The 16,796-nt window shown below is 38.6% G+C and overlaps 2 protein-coding genes across 2 annotated transcripts; both read right to left on the reverse strand.

Moving 5' to 3' along the window:
• Nucleotides 1-6,580: 6,580 nt before the first annotated feature.
• LOC116408304 (protein kinase C theta type-like) lies at nucleotides 6,581-10,150 on the reverse strand. Its single transcript, XM_031895086.1, has 3 exons — nucleotides 9,966-10,150; nucleotides 8,936-9,064; nucleotides 6,581-7,621 (listed from the first exon to the last, which is right to left on the reverse strand). The coding sequence occupies exons 1-3, from the start codon at nucleotides 10,089-10,091 to the stop codon at nucleotides 7,505-7,507; spliced, it is 372 nt and encodes a 123-aa protein (XP_031750946.1). The 5' UTR covers nucleotides 10,092-10,150; the 3' UTR covers nucleotides 6,581-7,504.
• Nucleotides 10,147-16,261, reverse strand: LOC116411994 (protein kinase C delta type-like). Its single transcript, XM_031904808.1, has 7 exons — nucleotides 16,092-16,261; nucleotides 14,914-15,023; nucleotides 13,722-13,889; nucleotides 13,159-13,250; nucleotides 12,762-12,824; nucleotides 11,595-11,815; nucleotides 10,147-10,157 (listed from the first exon to the last, which is right to left on the reverse strand). The coding sequence occupies exons 1-7, from the start codon at nucleotides 16,192-16,194 to the stop codon at nucleotides 10,147-10,149; spliced, it is 768 nt and encodes a 255-aa protein (XP_031760668.1). The 5' UTR covers nucleotides 16,195-16,261.
• Between the last annotated feature and the right edge of the window lie 535 nt (nucleotides 16,262-16,796).

Consider the following 16,796-nt stretch of genomic DNA (forward strand, 5'->3'; position numbering starts at 1 on the left):
TCATCTGACCAGAGCACCTTCTTCCACATGTTTGCTGTGTCCCCCACATGGCTTGTGGCAAACTGTAAACGGGACTTCTTATGGTTTTCTGTTAACAATGGCTTTCTTCTTGCCACTCTTCCATAAAGGCCAACTTTGTGCAGTGCACGACTAATAGTTGTCCTATGGACAGATTCCCCCACCTGAGCTGTAGATCTCTGCAGCTCGTCCAGAGTCACCATGGGCCTCTTGGCTGCATTTCTGATCAGCGCTCTCCTTGTTCGGCCTGTGAGTTTAGGTGGATGGCATTGTCTTGGTAGGTTTACAGTTGTGCCATACTCCTTCCATTTCTGAATGATCGCTTGAACAGTGCTCCGTGGGATGTTCAAGGCTTTGGAAATCTTTTTGTAGCCTAAGCCTGCTTTAAATTTCTCAATAACTTTATCCCTGACCTGTCTGGTGTGTTCTTTGGACTTCATGGTGTTGTTGCTCCCAATATTCTCTTAGACAACCTCTGAGGCCATCACAGAGCAGCTGTATTTGTACTGACATTAGATTACACACAGGGGCACTCTATTTAGTCATTAGCACTCATCTGGCAATGTCTATGGGCAACTGACTGCACTCAGACCAAAAGGGGCTGAATAATTACGCACACCCCACTTTGCAGTTATTTATTTGTAAAAAATGTTTGGAATCATGTATGATTTTCGTTCCACTTCTCACGTGTACACCACTTTGTATTGGTCTTTCACGTGGAATTCCAATAAAATTGATTCATGTTTGTGGCTGTAATGTGACAAAATGTGGAAAAGTTCAAGGGGGCCGAATAATTTTGCAAGCCACTGTATTTGCTGTATAATTAAATTTGCTTTAGTTGCACCTTGAAGCTGCTGTGGACTTTTAATGGGCCTTATGCACAAGGTGCAAAGCCACACAAGACAACTAATAACGTATTTAGAAAGCACCAACATACTTGGTAGTGCTGTACAGTACTTATAGATTGCCTCTCATTGCACCCTGGTGCCACTTTTCACCATCACTCCATGGAGGATAAGATGAAATTTATGCAATGGGGAAGCAAAACCCTAGCACAGCAAATAAACTATCCACCCAGAAAACATGGCAATTCTTTTAAATATCATTCCTGCTGTGATATCATTTGGCAGAAGGAGCTTGAATTGATAATGTGATTTTTCCCATGAGTTTTTTACCTTGCAACTTCCCTGCAGAACATTACATTGTTAGTATAGCCTATAAAGACAAATGTATTAAATCCTGCAATATCCTTCATGCAGAGTCAAAACCCAATTAACCCAGCATACTGTGTCTGTTCTGATCTTCCAAAACTTACAGTGGCTTTGGCACCAAGGGCAGGGATAGCTGTCTGCACCCCCCATTTTCCCACCACAATATTACCCCTGTTTGGAAGTTAGTTAGACAGAAACCAGTTAATACAAGGAGCTATTTGACCTGATGAGCTGCTCATATATTGTGCTGCTAGTTATTCCACAACAGACATGTTTTTAAATTGTGCCCCTCACTTTCCAAAAATAATTATGCCCTCAGCAGGTTCCTGTGCTGCCTGCCCATTGTTCCATACCTAGCCCTGTCCCCCAGTTTAGGTTAATTGGATTATTGTTCCTGCATATGTAATATTTAGTTGTTATCAAACTACAACTGTTAACATCCTCAATCCCAAATTCTATTTAATACTTCCATTTTTTTTGTAGCTAGAGATCCCCTTTCATTGAGCACATCACTCACCTTGCCAAATGTGCCTCGGCCAAGAATCGAGTGGAACTCATAGTTGGTAATAATGTGTTCCGGTAGACGCTCAGCTTGAATGGGCTGTCTCTCCTGGCTTCTTCTTCTGGGAGAAAAGGAATCTTATTAACAGCACATTCAGCAAATAATAACCAGTAACATAATAAGTCATTTAAGAGCCACTTCTTTAAAGGAGAAGTAAAGATAAAAACTAAGTAAGCTTTATCAGAAAGGTCTATGTAAATACAGCCATAAGCACTTACAGTAATGCTGCATTGAGTCCTATGCGCATGGCGATTTGATAAAAATAGTCTCCAAGGAACATGGCCTTCCTGTAATTTTGAGCTTTTTGGGCATCGGGTTTTCAGAGAAGAGATCCTATACCTGTATTACTGTTTTACTTTGCAAGGAGGAGTATTTTTTAATATGTTATATGTTTTTTTTCTATAACTGGTGGATGAAATTTGCCTTTAATTTTGTAGCTTACTTTACCAATCAGGCTGCACTTTCCACACTAACTGGTCTGTATTTCTTAAATAGAGTGCTCCCTGGACACCTGGCACGGTCTCAGTCACAATAAAGTATAAAATCAGGAGCTGCACACACCAATGGTGATGTAGGTGATTTATTCATCCATTTACCATTTTTACTTATTCAGGGGTCTCCACCTCCCTTTGTCGCAAGGAGGTTCAGGAACTAGGCCCAAACTCCACTTTTCAACATATTGCCCTGTTTTAACAATAACGTTACAAATGTGCATTAATGTGTTTTATAAAAAAATACTGCATTATTTTCATTCTGTAGCACTGATGTTTTTAAGGGAAATCGATTCACATATACCTGTATAACTATATAAGTAATGCCCTTTATAAACATAATGTTGAATAGAAGGGGGTTGAAACCAGTGCACCCAAAACACCTGTATTGAAGGTCAAAGAAACCTTTTCATTAAAAACTAAAATATATTGTTTGCATAATATTATTTATAATGTGCCCTGCTAACTTTATAATGATGCAATTCACCAATTCTGGTGTTAATGTGATAGAAAACACAATAATTCGTGTATTTAGATAAAAATTGGCTGTATAATATACTTTTAATATACTTTGTAGATCTACAAGGTTCCCTTTATGACTCCCCTTTATGACCCCAACCTTCCTCTGAAACTGGTGGTTGTGGTACATTTGTATGCCCCTTTTTTTGTAGTAAAAAATGTGTAATATTATCTAAGAAAAAGGTTGCAAATGTGGCATCTTTAACCTGAAAAAGTAGATAAACTATGATGCTACAGGTGGCTGTAGCTGAGGGGCATTTACCCTGTTCTGCAAAGGGTGGCTGATTTATTTAAGAGAAAGTGATCGGACCAGGTAACATGGATTCGTGTTTGAGTGATGAGCTTGATGTACAAATTGATGTCATTTGAGTGGCAATTTGAATCCTAGTTTTAACATTTCTAAAAATGATAACATCATTAATAAATCCCATTAAAATAAACAGAGGAAGTTGGGGTCACAGAATGGAACAGCTACATACAGCATTTAAAGCCTTGCTGCTTTGCTTCAATTTTTGTATATCATATGGCTATTAAAGAATTTCACACGGAAGCAGTTGCAGCTACAGTTTCCCCTATTTACTACTAATTTTATTAGTGGCCAATTTTTGTAACCACAGAGAGATGTAGCTGCAGGTGGAAGTTATCTGCACAATTCCCCTGTCCCAAAGGTCACAGCATGTAATTATAAAGTCATCCCATGCTTGTTTGATAAATAGGCATATACAGCATATGGTACCTATATGTTAGCAGCATGAAGGTTTATGATATATTGCATTTGGGTTGAAAAAAAGACAAAGACCATAAAGTACAGACCCTCTATATAACTCCCCCAGTGCTCACGCCCTCCCCCACTATGAAGCCTAAAGGGGTGGTCTTATTCTCCCTCATTCATGTCCCCTGGCAAGCACCTTTTCTCCAGAGAAAACCCTGACAGTCTTTTCTCATAGTTTGTTTCATCCCCTTTACCAGTTTAGTTGCACGTCTCTGTACTCTCTCCAGCTCATTAATATCCTTCTTAAGGACTGGAGCCCAAAACCGCACTGCATACTCAAGGTCAGGCCTCACCTCAGGACATCAGGCAAGTCATACTTCTATTTTCCCAGCATTTGGCACAGAAATCCTACAATCGTTTTTTTCTAAAATGATAATGTATTGTAATGACACCAAAATTTCAAGACAATATTTAACATTTATTTCAAATCTGTCCAGATCTTTGACACAATGGCCCTGCCAGCTGTGTATCTGCTATTTGCTGCTGCTGCTAAGGGCCTTCCAAATTGTTCATTGGCTGCTGCTCTGTGTCTTCTGATTCTTTCTCAGCTGGCTCCAAATGAAGAGTAAAATGGTAAAATGGTCCTCATCTTCCTCTGCACTTTCCTCTGCAGGATTTACATATGCGTCCTGTAATAATGTATCAATAAAAAAAGAAGAAATGTCATTGCATTATACAAAACATATATTTTTTTAAGCTCAATGTAATTTTATGGAAACTATAAAGTAATTATACACTATAAAATACATATTCATATATAAGGCCATTTTTAAAGACTTTTTACAATTATGTTAGCAATCTCGGCTACTACATATGTGCTACACTCTATAATCTACTTACATACTCTGAACTGGTGCTACACTATACTTTTTTTTTAGAATTTTATGAGGTTTTCTAGCTAAACGGCAGTGGTTTAGTTCTACTGATATCAAGGCTAGCCCCTGCACTTACGGTATGTCGCTCTTGTCTCACTTCCCTGCTGCTAATGGCAAACATATCTAACAGCCATACAGGGAACACATACATTCTGACTGGAACTACTGCAAATGCTTATAGTTTAACCAGCAGGCTTGTGATGGCATTACAAACAGAAATTAAAAAGAGGACTTCTCCTGTATAACTAATAGAAGTTCAAGAAGAGTAAATCAGCCTGCTAGTAAACATGCAGGGCTAAAGTGGTGCTACAGCCTGTTCCTAATACAAACCTATGTGTAACGTGAAAAGTCTACCATATGTTAGGTTACAATGAAGTTGTAGCGCTGCTAGCAGTTTGAATTAAAAAGAAGCAAAATAAATCTTGTGTTGACTTTTTCCATAACCGATTTGGTTGGACATTTTGATTAAGATCATACTGTGCAACCACTTTGGAATTAATGGTAAGTCAGGGGGTCAGGTAAACAGATTATCCTGCACTCAGAATTGACAGAAGTGAGGGCAGACGTGTGTATGTCAGCTCACATGCTATCCATTCATTTGGCCAGTGTACAATTTAAACAAGTATCACCTATCCCTTTACCATAACTGTTACATTAGTTTACCTTGGACAGCTCTGTCACATTTTGAATAAGATCCAACGCCACTGTGCTCCACTGCGCAATCCCTCATGGGCAGCAACACCTATAAACATTATAGTAACTTTAATTTAAAGTACACACACAATAATGTATAGATATATTTACAAATATAAAAAGTTATACTCACCAACTTCATCCATGTCATTGTGAGCTTCAGGAACATTCCAGCTGGCATCATCCCCTAAACCATCTAGAAGGTCCCCTTCATATTCCCAGAGTTATACTCACCGACAAACTTCTCCCATGTAAATGTGAGCTCCAGTAACATCCCAGCTGGCATCATCCCCTAAAATATCTAAGAGTTTCCCTTCACACTCTTCCCTCCTCCATAAGCCCCAGTCCCACTAACAGTGACAATCCTCATCGCCCTAGTTTCCCTAACAACTTTCCACTCTTACCCAGTTTAGAACACTGGAGGGAAAATATTATGGAAAAAAATATATATTAAGAAAAATGTCAGTAGCTAGATACTTTAAGGTTGGACAAATAAAAAAAACCCCAGGTATTAGGGTTTTTTTTATGACGTTACCATTTGCTATCACTTTGAGGATGGGGTGATGTAATCTGGTTTGATCAGGAAGTGGGTTGTAGGCAGCTGCATGTATTATCAGTTAGTGTGTCTATTTGTATCTAGCAAGCAAAAATGCTGGTTGCAGGTCCAGGTAGGTGAAATTAGACCCACTATAGGTGAAAAAAGTTATCCAATGTGGGTTTGAAAGAAATATTACTTGATGTACTATAAATAAGATATTAGTAAAAACTACTATTTACTTTGTGGAGTTATAGGAGTATGACAATTTACAGACAATTTATGTTATTGAGGTTGGCTGAATAGCACTGGCAAACTATTTATATATCGATTGGGACAGTAGGGCAAAGGGTAATGCAACCACATAAAGCAGGTAAGTAAAACAGGTGTTGATCATACCACAGAATCCACAGCATGATCGGGTGACCATGACCTTGGCCCACCCATTCCCTACCCTTTGCCCAATGGTATAAGGGGTAAAGGCTTGCATAGACGTTTCCCTAATTTCTAAGCATGAAAAGTTTCAAGTGCTTGACTCCCTTTTAGAAATAAGAGGTAATTTCACAATAAACGCTTGCCTAAAGGTTGTCTTACATGTGAGGAGTTTCAGGTCCTTGACTCCTTTTTCCTACCACCCTGTATGATTTAGATGATGTCTTAGAATTCTTATGCAAACCACTTAAAATTGCCCCTGATCCCATAGGCTTACCAAGGTCATGGTCCCCGTCACAAGTGGAGACAACTGAACAATAGTAAAACTTTTTCAAATAAAAAAAGTGGTACTGTTGGCGTTGGTAAGGTCAGTAATGGCAAAGCCAGACATGTCTGCTTGCTCCATCTGACTCTACGGCTACCTGCCTGAACATACCTACCCCTACAAATTTTGATAAACAGTTAACCTGAAACTATAAATAAACCATTGCCTGATGACTTTTAGATCCATGGACAGTAAGTTATTTATATTTGTGCTGCTTGTGCTAAAATTTTAAAACTTTGTACAGGGTGTCTCAAACCCAATTCTGATCGAGTGGCCATGTCCTTGGCCCACCCATTCCCTACCCTATGCCCAGTGGTATAAGGGGTAATACAAAATAAAGGCTTGCATAGCGATTTCCATATTTACGTATTTTAATATTTAAGTGTGAATACCTTTGTGTCCTTACCTCCCCGTATGCTGTATGCAGTGTCTTATGATTCTTATGCAAGCCACTTAAAAATTACCCCTTATCCCAAAGGCTTACCAAGGACATGGCCCCTCATCAGAAGTGGGGACAACTGCACAGAAAGTTTAATCAGCAAAAATAGTGATTTTTAAATAAGGTGCTGTTTTTGGTGGTAAGGCCAATGATGGTAGAACCAGGTGGACCAGGTAAAGTCTAATGAAAAAGGCAGTGATATCGCTAGATGGAACAGGTAGGATCAAGCAGGCAGTGATCCCGTCAGTAGGAACAAGCGGCAGCATGGTCTAGAGGGGCAGGCAGTGGTATGGACATGTGTGTAACCATGGGGCAAATATCCTTAGTGGTCCAGTCACTTTTGCAGATAGTAGTGGCAGAGATAAAGCCACTTTGTATGGTCATGTGATGTAGACTTTGATGGACACAGATAAAAAATGCATTTGAATGATTAAGTGCATCAGGTACCATGCCATGCTAAAGACGGGCTTGAGTAGGTGTTGGTAAATTTCTGGTGAGCAAGTGGACAACACAGAGGGTGGTAAGGGCAGACAAAATGGTTGAGCAGCTAGCCAGTGTGCTGAATGACTTAAAGGTGCCAGGTGAATGACCAGCTAGATGTCAGTAGCCAAGTCGTGGCAGCACATACTTACTCACTCCTGCCAGCTGGGATTCACAAATGTAAAGCATTCGAGAATGCAGTCATCTGAATCCACAGCGGTGTTGCAATTCAGGAATGGCAGGTCGGTACTTATAAAGTCACAGCAATCCTGAAAGACAAAAAAAAATTGTCAGAGCAGTTGTCAGAAGACCTCTAGTTACAAATTGATCACAACTCAGGGACACTATTTCTGTGGCTACAGGGGCAATTTTCCAAACTGGAAATTTTAAATGTACCAAGATTATAAAAATTGTTGTTGTAAGGCAGTGCTCATATTCCTTTGGTGACATATATGGTAACATATTGGCTTGTTTAAGTAACTAACATTTATGGGCTTATTTATCAATTTTCAAGTTTACATATTGAATGCTCTTCAGTTGTAAACTCTTCTACTAATGAAGACTACTTGAGTTTTAAAACTCGTATAAAGCGCGAAAATTTTAATATCTCGGATTAAAAATATGGCTTGACAAGTCCCATTGACTTCCATAGAAACTCACAAGCTTTTATATGGTGAAGTTTTACAATTGAGTTTTTGAGGATTTTTGTACTTAATATATACCAGACATTGGAATTTTTTAACTATAATTTGAATTAATATTTTTTAAGAGCAAGAAAACTTCAATTGCGAAAAAAAATCAAACACAAGTATTAAACCACCCCCTTACTGTTCAGCCTGGGAGAGTTGGGATCATTTGCCTTGGAGGTTTCAGTGTCTGAATTGGTACTTATGGTGAGTGAGTATAAGAATCCATTGACAAAATACTGGCTTAAATTACAGAATTCTAGTTAAAGAATCATTAAGATGTGTAAAAATTGTTGTCATTGTTATTCATTTAAGTATGAGAGGCATGGGGCACAGGATGTTGTTTGTCACCTGCAACAAACCAGCACCAGATTAGAAATCCCTATACCTTTAGCCCCCAGACTTCCTAAACCTGCGCAAGCTAGGGACATTGAGGACATGCCCAGCCAGGTATTGCCAAGTTCCCACACATTCTGTATGCATGGATGAACAGGTTGTGCTCAACTCTTTGTGCTCCAAAGAGCTGTGTCTCAGGAAGTAAACGTTTCAAAACTTTATTATGTTTAAAACCCTGCCAAATCCAAACCCCGCCACTCCCATGCAAGCCCAGCTGCCTCCTGTGAGTCACCCAAATCACACTTTTACATTTCTTGGGGACCCCTCTGCCACAGTACCCCATGTGACACCCTGATATCAGCCTTGCTTTTTACACCTATATTATGATGCGCATTTAGATATATAAATGTACTTTAATAACTTTAATAACAGCCCTACTGCTGCATACATTTGTGTAATAGTTTCTGAGCCTACTTGTCTGATACAAATATATAATACAGTATATACCAGTTCTGTGGCAAAAAAAGAATGGAGTAGTACATTCCACAATTATTAACTTACAGCTTCAAATCTAATTGGTGGTGAAATCCTTTGCCTTTCAACGTCTTCCCAGTTAGTTTTCCTATAGAGTGAATGTTCCCTTATATTTCCATTCACCCCAAGACGTTTGTGCGGCTGTTTCTTCAGAAGCTAAGAGAAAAAAGAATAGTTATTTACATGGTATTCAACTCAACTGTGCTGTAATAAGGTGTGGTCAGGGCAGATCAGGTGCATGGGCCAAAATGTCCCAATTTTTAATTTTAAAATTTTGTCAGGTATGAGTAAGAAAGTAACTGTAAAAATACCATCATATTGCTGCTTTTCTTACCCATTTAGATTAATATTCCCAGCATCACCCACAGTTACAAAAATAGAGAAAATTGGGAGAGTATTAAAGTATTGCTTTTGCTATTTTCATTGTCATAAAGGTACGGGATGTATTATCAAGAACCAAATTATCCAGAATATATGTTAATGATATTTAAATAACCCATAATGTTTTCCCCCCAGATTTACTGTTTTGTTGTCATAATCCTTCAGTCAGTAACAGCAGAAAAAAAATCATAAAATGAGCATAATTGGTCAACTGCTAAAGTGAAAAGGGCACACAAATTATGGAGCAGGTACTAAGGAGTAGGGTTATCCTTCCCCACAGAAAACACAGATGCAGCTTCGAACATTTACTTTTATATGGTGGCATCAGTTACAGGGGTGACAAATTAACTGATCAATTAAAAAGTCTGTACAATACTAAATACACCCCAACAATAGGCACACACCACAGATAGGGATCTTTCAGGTTGTCACTGGCCATTAAGAGTGTGAAACACCATAAAACTTGGTCAGTGCAGACTTTTTGATAAAAAAATACTTTTTAGCTTCCTATCATGATTTATTTACTGTATATAGCACCAGCAAATTATGTCTCAAGATACTGGAGTTTTGCCCACGTTGCTGATTGCAGTACCCCATGGTGAGTGACCCCTGAGAGCCCAGCACCCAGAAATGCCTTGCAGTTTGTGTAGCCAACAGATTGACTGCTCAAACCCACCTTCTGCAGGAGATCTTGCAATGTTGTGCTCATCCCCTCAGGAAACACCGGCTTCTCAGTGAGGATGGAACTTCTCACATCCTGTTGGTGGTAGTGGTCATCAAATGGGGATCTTCCAGTGGCCATTTCACTGAGTATTATCCCTAATGACCACCAGTCTACTGCCGCATTGTATTTCTTGTTACCAAGAATCTGGAATATAAAGTAAAAATATCACCAAACTGCAACATAAATTTAAGTTTACAGAATCTTTAGTCACTGTGTTCACATGAAATCTTTTTATAACATTACTGGATTAAGCTAATTCATTTCTCTTATATGATCCAAAAAATACTATAGATATATAAAGGAGGAAAAATAGAAATAAACTTTGAAAAATTAAAGTAATTACATTGTGACAGTTAGCAGCCTACACAAGGGCCTATGCTTACTATCAGGGCAAATGAACACCAAGGACTGAGAAGGACCCAGGTACTAGAAAACAGATATAGGGCAATAATTGTATAAGATTCAGGCAGGACATGCAACAGAAGCACTGCTGGTACAGCCAATTAAATAAAATCCAAGGAAAATAAACAAGAGGGTTAAGCAGGGATCAAGTTAAGGTAAAGGCCAGGGCAGGCTGGGTTCAGGTTATATGGTCACGAAACTGGCCAAAGTCAAACACCAGTAGCAACAGCCCTCTCAAGATAACAGGGACCTATGCTGTACAATCAGGTGATCTATTCAGATCTCTTTCTGCCATGAGGTAAGCAAAGGAACTTGCCTCAGTTACCACTTTACCAGGAGTGGCAAAAGCTGCCACCAGCTGCCACTTTATACATTTCCATCTTTTTATCAGTATAGCGCAAATATGCAGTCTACACTGGCAAATGTGACAACTTCCTCACCCTAGTCATTGTGTTGAGGGAGAAAAAAATGTTTGACAGCAGCAGACAATCACTATGTGCCTAGATTAAGAATCCCTCCCCCATGCAGGCGATATAGCATTCTCACCTCTGTGCATCTGGAGGGCATAGAGACACAGCAACCATGCTATAGATGCCAGCAGAGACATATATATATATATATATATAGAAATATATCTCATTAATATTAGTAAGGTATCATGCTACTTTATTCTCTTACACATTTTCAGAAAGGGCTCATTTACTAATGCAAGATGTAGTGCAATGTGCAAAACCCCACAATTCAAAATAAATTCTATTTAGAAAGATACTCGCACCAATGTATGGTCCCTTAAGGAAGTGTTACTTTCCAGGGCTCCCTTTGCACACAGCTTTCTTGCACCTAATAAATCTCATGCTACTATTATGAAGAAAAAACATACATGCAACTTGCAGGCGATTTACCATAAGGGTTACAAATAAGTATCCACATTGGTAAAGTGTATGCAACACTTGCTACTTTGTGGGAACCTGAAAATAAATTAATACATGTTGCTTATTTTTTTAATCCCACATAGCATATGTTTTTTTTCTTAACTTTTTCTTAATTTCTTAACAGGACAAACAGGGAGGCTGAAGCTACTCCATGTTTTGTCCTTTTGAGTTAGATAATTAGACAGTGCACAGATAAATTGAAGTGCATTATGCGGGGGAATTATCTATGCACTAAAATTCTTATTACCCGTCATATTTTCATTTTCAATTTGTTCATACTCTTTCAGCAATCCCATGTTTGGCTTTAAATATATTGAGCAGTTTCCTACCTCTGGGGCCATGTACCAGCATGTTCCAGTTTTCCCACGGATGGTCTTGTGGCCAAAAACTCCTTCTGCTGCGATGCCAAAATCAGCAATTTTTATGTGTCCGTCACTGGTAAGCAGGATGTTGTCTGGCTTAAGATCTCTGCAAGAGAGAGATAGTAAATCATTTTGTGGCTATAATTATATTATAAACTGTAGCCCTTATATTTTCGTGTTATATCCTCTTTAGTTCCCTCTACTCACTCCATGAGTGCTCAGGCACCATGTACTTATTTTATAACTGTTCACCTACCTTACTGTCAAATCCACTCAGGTGCCACCAGTTATTCTTCCACGACATTTTAGGGTCCAGCCCTTTATTCCTGTCTCCTAAAACATCTTTCAAAATCCTCATCCTACCTTTCTTCACTTCTTACCAATCAAGCCCCATTTCCTTGCTTAATACCAACTGATTCCCCTCTCCTAACCTAATTGCTCAGTAACCCCACCTCACTCCATATACTCATTGTGCCTTTCTCTAAGATCAGCAATCTTCCACCTTCTTTATTCACCTTATAAAGTGTTACAGAAAATCATTTCCAAGCTCCATACATTGAACTCCCTGGTACGACAGCTGCCCACTCCCAAGGACCCCACAACCACAGGAATATAGGGCCAAAACAATGTCCCAAATGTACTTTAAAGGATAGTCCAGCTCAGAGGAACCAGTGGGTTCATAAATACATGAATTTGTATTTCTGTCCTGTTCATGCCCCTTTGTCCACTGGTTGGAGGAGCATAATATCCAGATGTTGTATCAATATTGTTCCAAGAGTAAAAACCAGCACATTTTGCTCTTAATACAGGAGAAAGGTCTCTGGGCTGATTGCTGTAGAGCAGTGGTTGTCAAACTTTTTCAGTTAAAGCCCCACTTGAATTTTCAACCATTGATCAAGGCCCCTTAGCTCAAGCGATTAATACAGACACAGGAAAATATTTGTGAATCAACCATACATTAAGAATATTTTGGACAGGGTGGATTTCAGCCTAAAATGGCAACTTTACATATTTGTATCTTTACCTTAAAAGAACCCCAGGTTTGTACTTACCGATGGATGATACCTAGAGAATGGAGATACTGAAGACCACAAATCAGTTCTGCAGAGTAAAAGCTGAGGAAAAAAAGAACAAGCACATATTAATAGCTGCGCTGAATTCTCAATATTATTTCCTTGCTCCAAGAATCAAACAATGTCTAGTGTCTCGTAAATGTTTTACAACCCAGTCTTTAACTGTAAGTGTCATAAAGACCATTGAATACTCATGCATGTACCACTTATATGACTTTTATTTTTCAGTTTTGTTACCACAGACACAAGTTTGGATTTGGTACATCCCCGTGCTGTATTCCTATATCCACTTTTCTGATGCCTTTTGACTTTCCCATTGCTCTATACCTGTAATGTAAATTTTTTTCAATGCTGTCACATGTACAGAGCTACTTACATGACATGTCTTTTTTTCAGATGGTGCTTGATGCCCAGCAGATTGCTGAGGCTGCCTCCGCCTGCATACTCCATCACCAGAAAAGCATATTGCTGAGTGCAGAAACAGAAGGGAAGAGTGTTAAAACACATGAACAAAAAGTGCAAAGCTATCACATATAATGTAGGCATGTCCCTCAGCAGGACTAGATACAAAAGGAACAAATATGCAGGATATATGCTTAATCAGGCTTACTGTGAGCATAGTAATGTGTGATTATACAGTGAATGCAATAACAGGCTGTAGAGAAAATATGGGGCTTTGGATATAAAATTGCAGTTTTGTCCTTGTTGTGTTGTGTCTGTGTTGATTTAAAGCAGCAGTTTCAAAGGCTTCTCAGTGAACAAATCTATTGTAACCATTACCATGTACAGCAGCCAAAGGCACGTGAATTCCTAAGAGGTGAAAAGTGAATCAATATATAAAAGATATAAATGCAGGATGTGCATTGGAAATATGGTGAAAGGCATGTAACCGAGCTTTGGGGATCGGCAACCGGTATGGCAGCATTGGAAGTAACTTACTTTGGTCTGGAAGGCTGCATGACCACGGCACAAGAATGGACTGCCGCAAGCAACCTTCAGGATTCTGGCCTCCTTCTCTATCATGTCCTTCTCCTCATCCTTAGGTGTCTTCCTGATGACTTTTACAGCCACGCGATCTTTCTTCGTGGTTATGGAAGCCAAAAAAACCTAAAAAAAAATACAAAGTTAATTATTTAATTCATTTATTAAAGGTTCTGTGCACATTAACATGCATGCAAGTTGCAAAATACTGGGCCTTGATTCGCACAGAGTAATGAAGTATACAAAGCATGGCACCATAAGAATTAGCACTGCAGATGGTAATAAAATTAGCTTTTGTTGTGCCTTGCTGTTGGCTTGTTGTCCACAAAACCCTGGCACAGCAAACCACCCATCCAGAAAAGTAACCAGAAAACTTCAGTTCAGAAAACTGCAATTCTTTCAAAAATAACACCTGTTGTGACGAATATAATTTGGCAGAAGGAGCTTGAATTATTATATGACTGGTCCCATGAGCATCTTACTTTGCAACTTCCCTTCAGATAATGCCATATAAGTAAGTTTGCTGTGCAATAATATCCTTAAATCCTGTTATAAAGTTAATGTACAATTACAACCACCCAGCATGGTGCCTGGTCTGATTTTCCTAAAGTTACAGTGACCTGTATTTCTTGCATTCTGCTATTTACTTACTTTGCACTTACTTTACACAATCAATTCAGAAAACTGAACATATTCTATATATAAGCTATTCTGGACAGGGTTTTCTGGCCTGCCATGGTGTTTTGGAATCTTTCAGCAGACCCCACTGTAGAAAAATTCCTTCCAACCCTTATTTGATCTGGTCTAAGGAGCATTTGAACCCAAGAAAGGGTTAGCTATCTACCCCAACCCCATTTTTTAACCACAATATTAACCGTTTGGAAAAGTTAGTAGACAGGAGCCAGGTGATACAAGAATGGTAAGGAGAAACAAGCTAACCTGATGAGCTGCTCATATATTGTGCTGCTGTTCATAACATAATAGACACGTTTTTTACCTACCTACTTGTAACTTCAGCCCTAGCCATGCCCCTATTTTCGTTTAGTAAAATTATTATCAATATACAATTTTTCACAATCCCAAATTCCATTTCATACTTCCTCAGTTTTACTGTACATAGAGGTCCCTTTCTATTGAGCACATCACTCACCTTGCCAAACCTGCCTCGGCCAAGAATCGAGTGGAACTCATAGTTGGTAATAATGTGTTCCGGTAGACGCTCAGCTTGAATGGGCTGTCTCTCCTGGCTTCTTCTTTCTTCTGGGAGAAAAGGAATCTTATTAACAGCACATTCAGCAAATAACCACCAGTACCACAAGCAACTGAAATGTAAAGTCTCGTTCTATGGTTGGATTACTTGGCCAGTTTTTCTACACTCTTATCTACACTATTTATTGTTTGAAGATGGTTGGTTGTTATCGTTTGTTTTCTCATCTGCAGTTTAGAATGATAGCATAACTAAGGTACCAAGTAAAAACAAAGTCTACATATCATTGCTATTTTCACTCAATTTTACACTATTAAAGTGCATGCAAGGGCCATGGGGGGTGGTGTGTATAGATACAAATGTTTAGGTCAAAAAATTATATTCCAAATGGTGTTTATATATACTGTATACAGTGAAACCTCAATTTTACATACTCTGATTTTTGCTATTCCTGCATTTTACAACAGGTGTTTGTGGCCCCACCATTACTTAATGCATAATACATTTCCCTAATTTTGCATTTTCCTGGATTTTACACCATTTTTTCTGGTCCCTTGAAAAATGGGTTAACTTTTTAGAGTTAAACATTTTTTTTTTTTTTACAGTAATGTAAATCGGAGGTGGGACAGTATGTTGTGAAAAAGTCCAAAGTTTTCTTGTGATTTTATTTTAACACCCCTGAGCAGAGGTTTGAATAAGCGACTGAAAATTAAATAATAAATGCTATGAACACAAAATAATAAAAATAAAACATAACATAATTAAATTGTAGCCTTACACAGCCTAATACATAGGTTTGTTATTTCTGGTAATGTATCATTCAGAAGGTATAGCAGAGGAGAGAGCTGCTGGTAGCAAGGACAAATGCTCCTTCTACCCATTTACTAAAGTGTCCCTGTTTTGATTATCTTATCCTCCAAAGTCCCATTTTAATAAAATTTAGATTTTCAGATCAAATTTTCCCATATGGTTTGTTTTTCTTGATAAAAACAAAATAGATGGGACCCACATTGCCCCTGTCTAATGGCACAGGTTGCATAAATGATACTATATGTCAACCCTTGTTCTGCAACTGTTTCATAAATCTAAATAATAATAAACATTTGCTTTCTGGAAAGTACCAGTTCTTTCCTGGCTGTCCAGAAGTTTCATCTTCTTCCTCCTAATCTCTTCTTCCGTAGTTGTCTCTTGTTGTCTTCTTCTCTTCCTGGAGACAGACTCCATGTTTGGGGTGGAGAATATGCTTAAAAGCACTTTCCTCCACCTGGAATACCTGCAGAAAAAAATGCTTTTGTTGGGGAATCCCAAAAAAGCGCTCTCGAACTCTCCGAAAAGGCAAATCGCACCGAAATCTCTCTCAAATCGCACGAGCAAAGAAAAGCACTGAGTCTCTCATAAGAAGCTCAACCGCTCTGAAATGACCAGTATTGGTAGAGCCCAACTGTCACTTTGCCAGGCACAATCACAATCACAGCTTTCTGTGTGTATAACAAGGCTGCCATGTAAGCAGCCCAGACCAAAATCAGTAGGAGACTGAGAGTATGTGATAGGCATGTAGTATGTGAATTTAGAAACCAAATGTAACAAAAGATCCATACACATATTCTAAACTATCCCTATGCCAGAAATGTAAATAGCTTTATTTCAAATGCACTGTATTCTGCAACATAGAGATATTGGCATTAGCATTGCCGAATCAGGTCATGTGCCGTTAAATTGTCATATAAGAAACTCAATAACCAGATAAATATATGTGTAATGCAATAATAATACACTGGTATTTGGTCATTTAAAAATCACTAGTTGAAGATCCTCTCAACATGTTC

The sequence above is a fragment of the Xenopus tropicalis genome, chromosome 1 (genome assembly GCF_000004195.4).
Source record: "Xenopus tropicalis strain Nigerian chromosome 1, UCB_Xtro_10.0, whole genome shotgun sequence".
Classification (NCBI taxonomy): Eukaryota; Metazoa; Chordata; class Amphibia; order Anura; family Pipidae; genus Xenopus; species Xenopus tropicalis.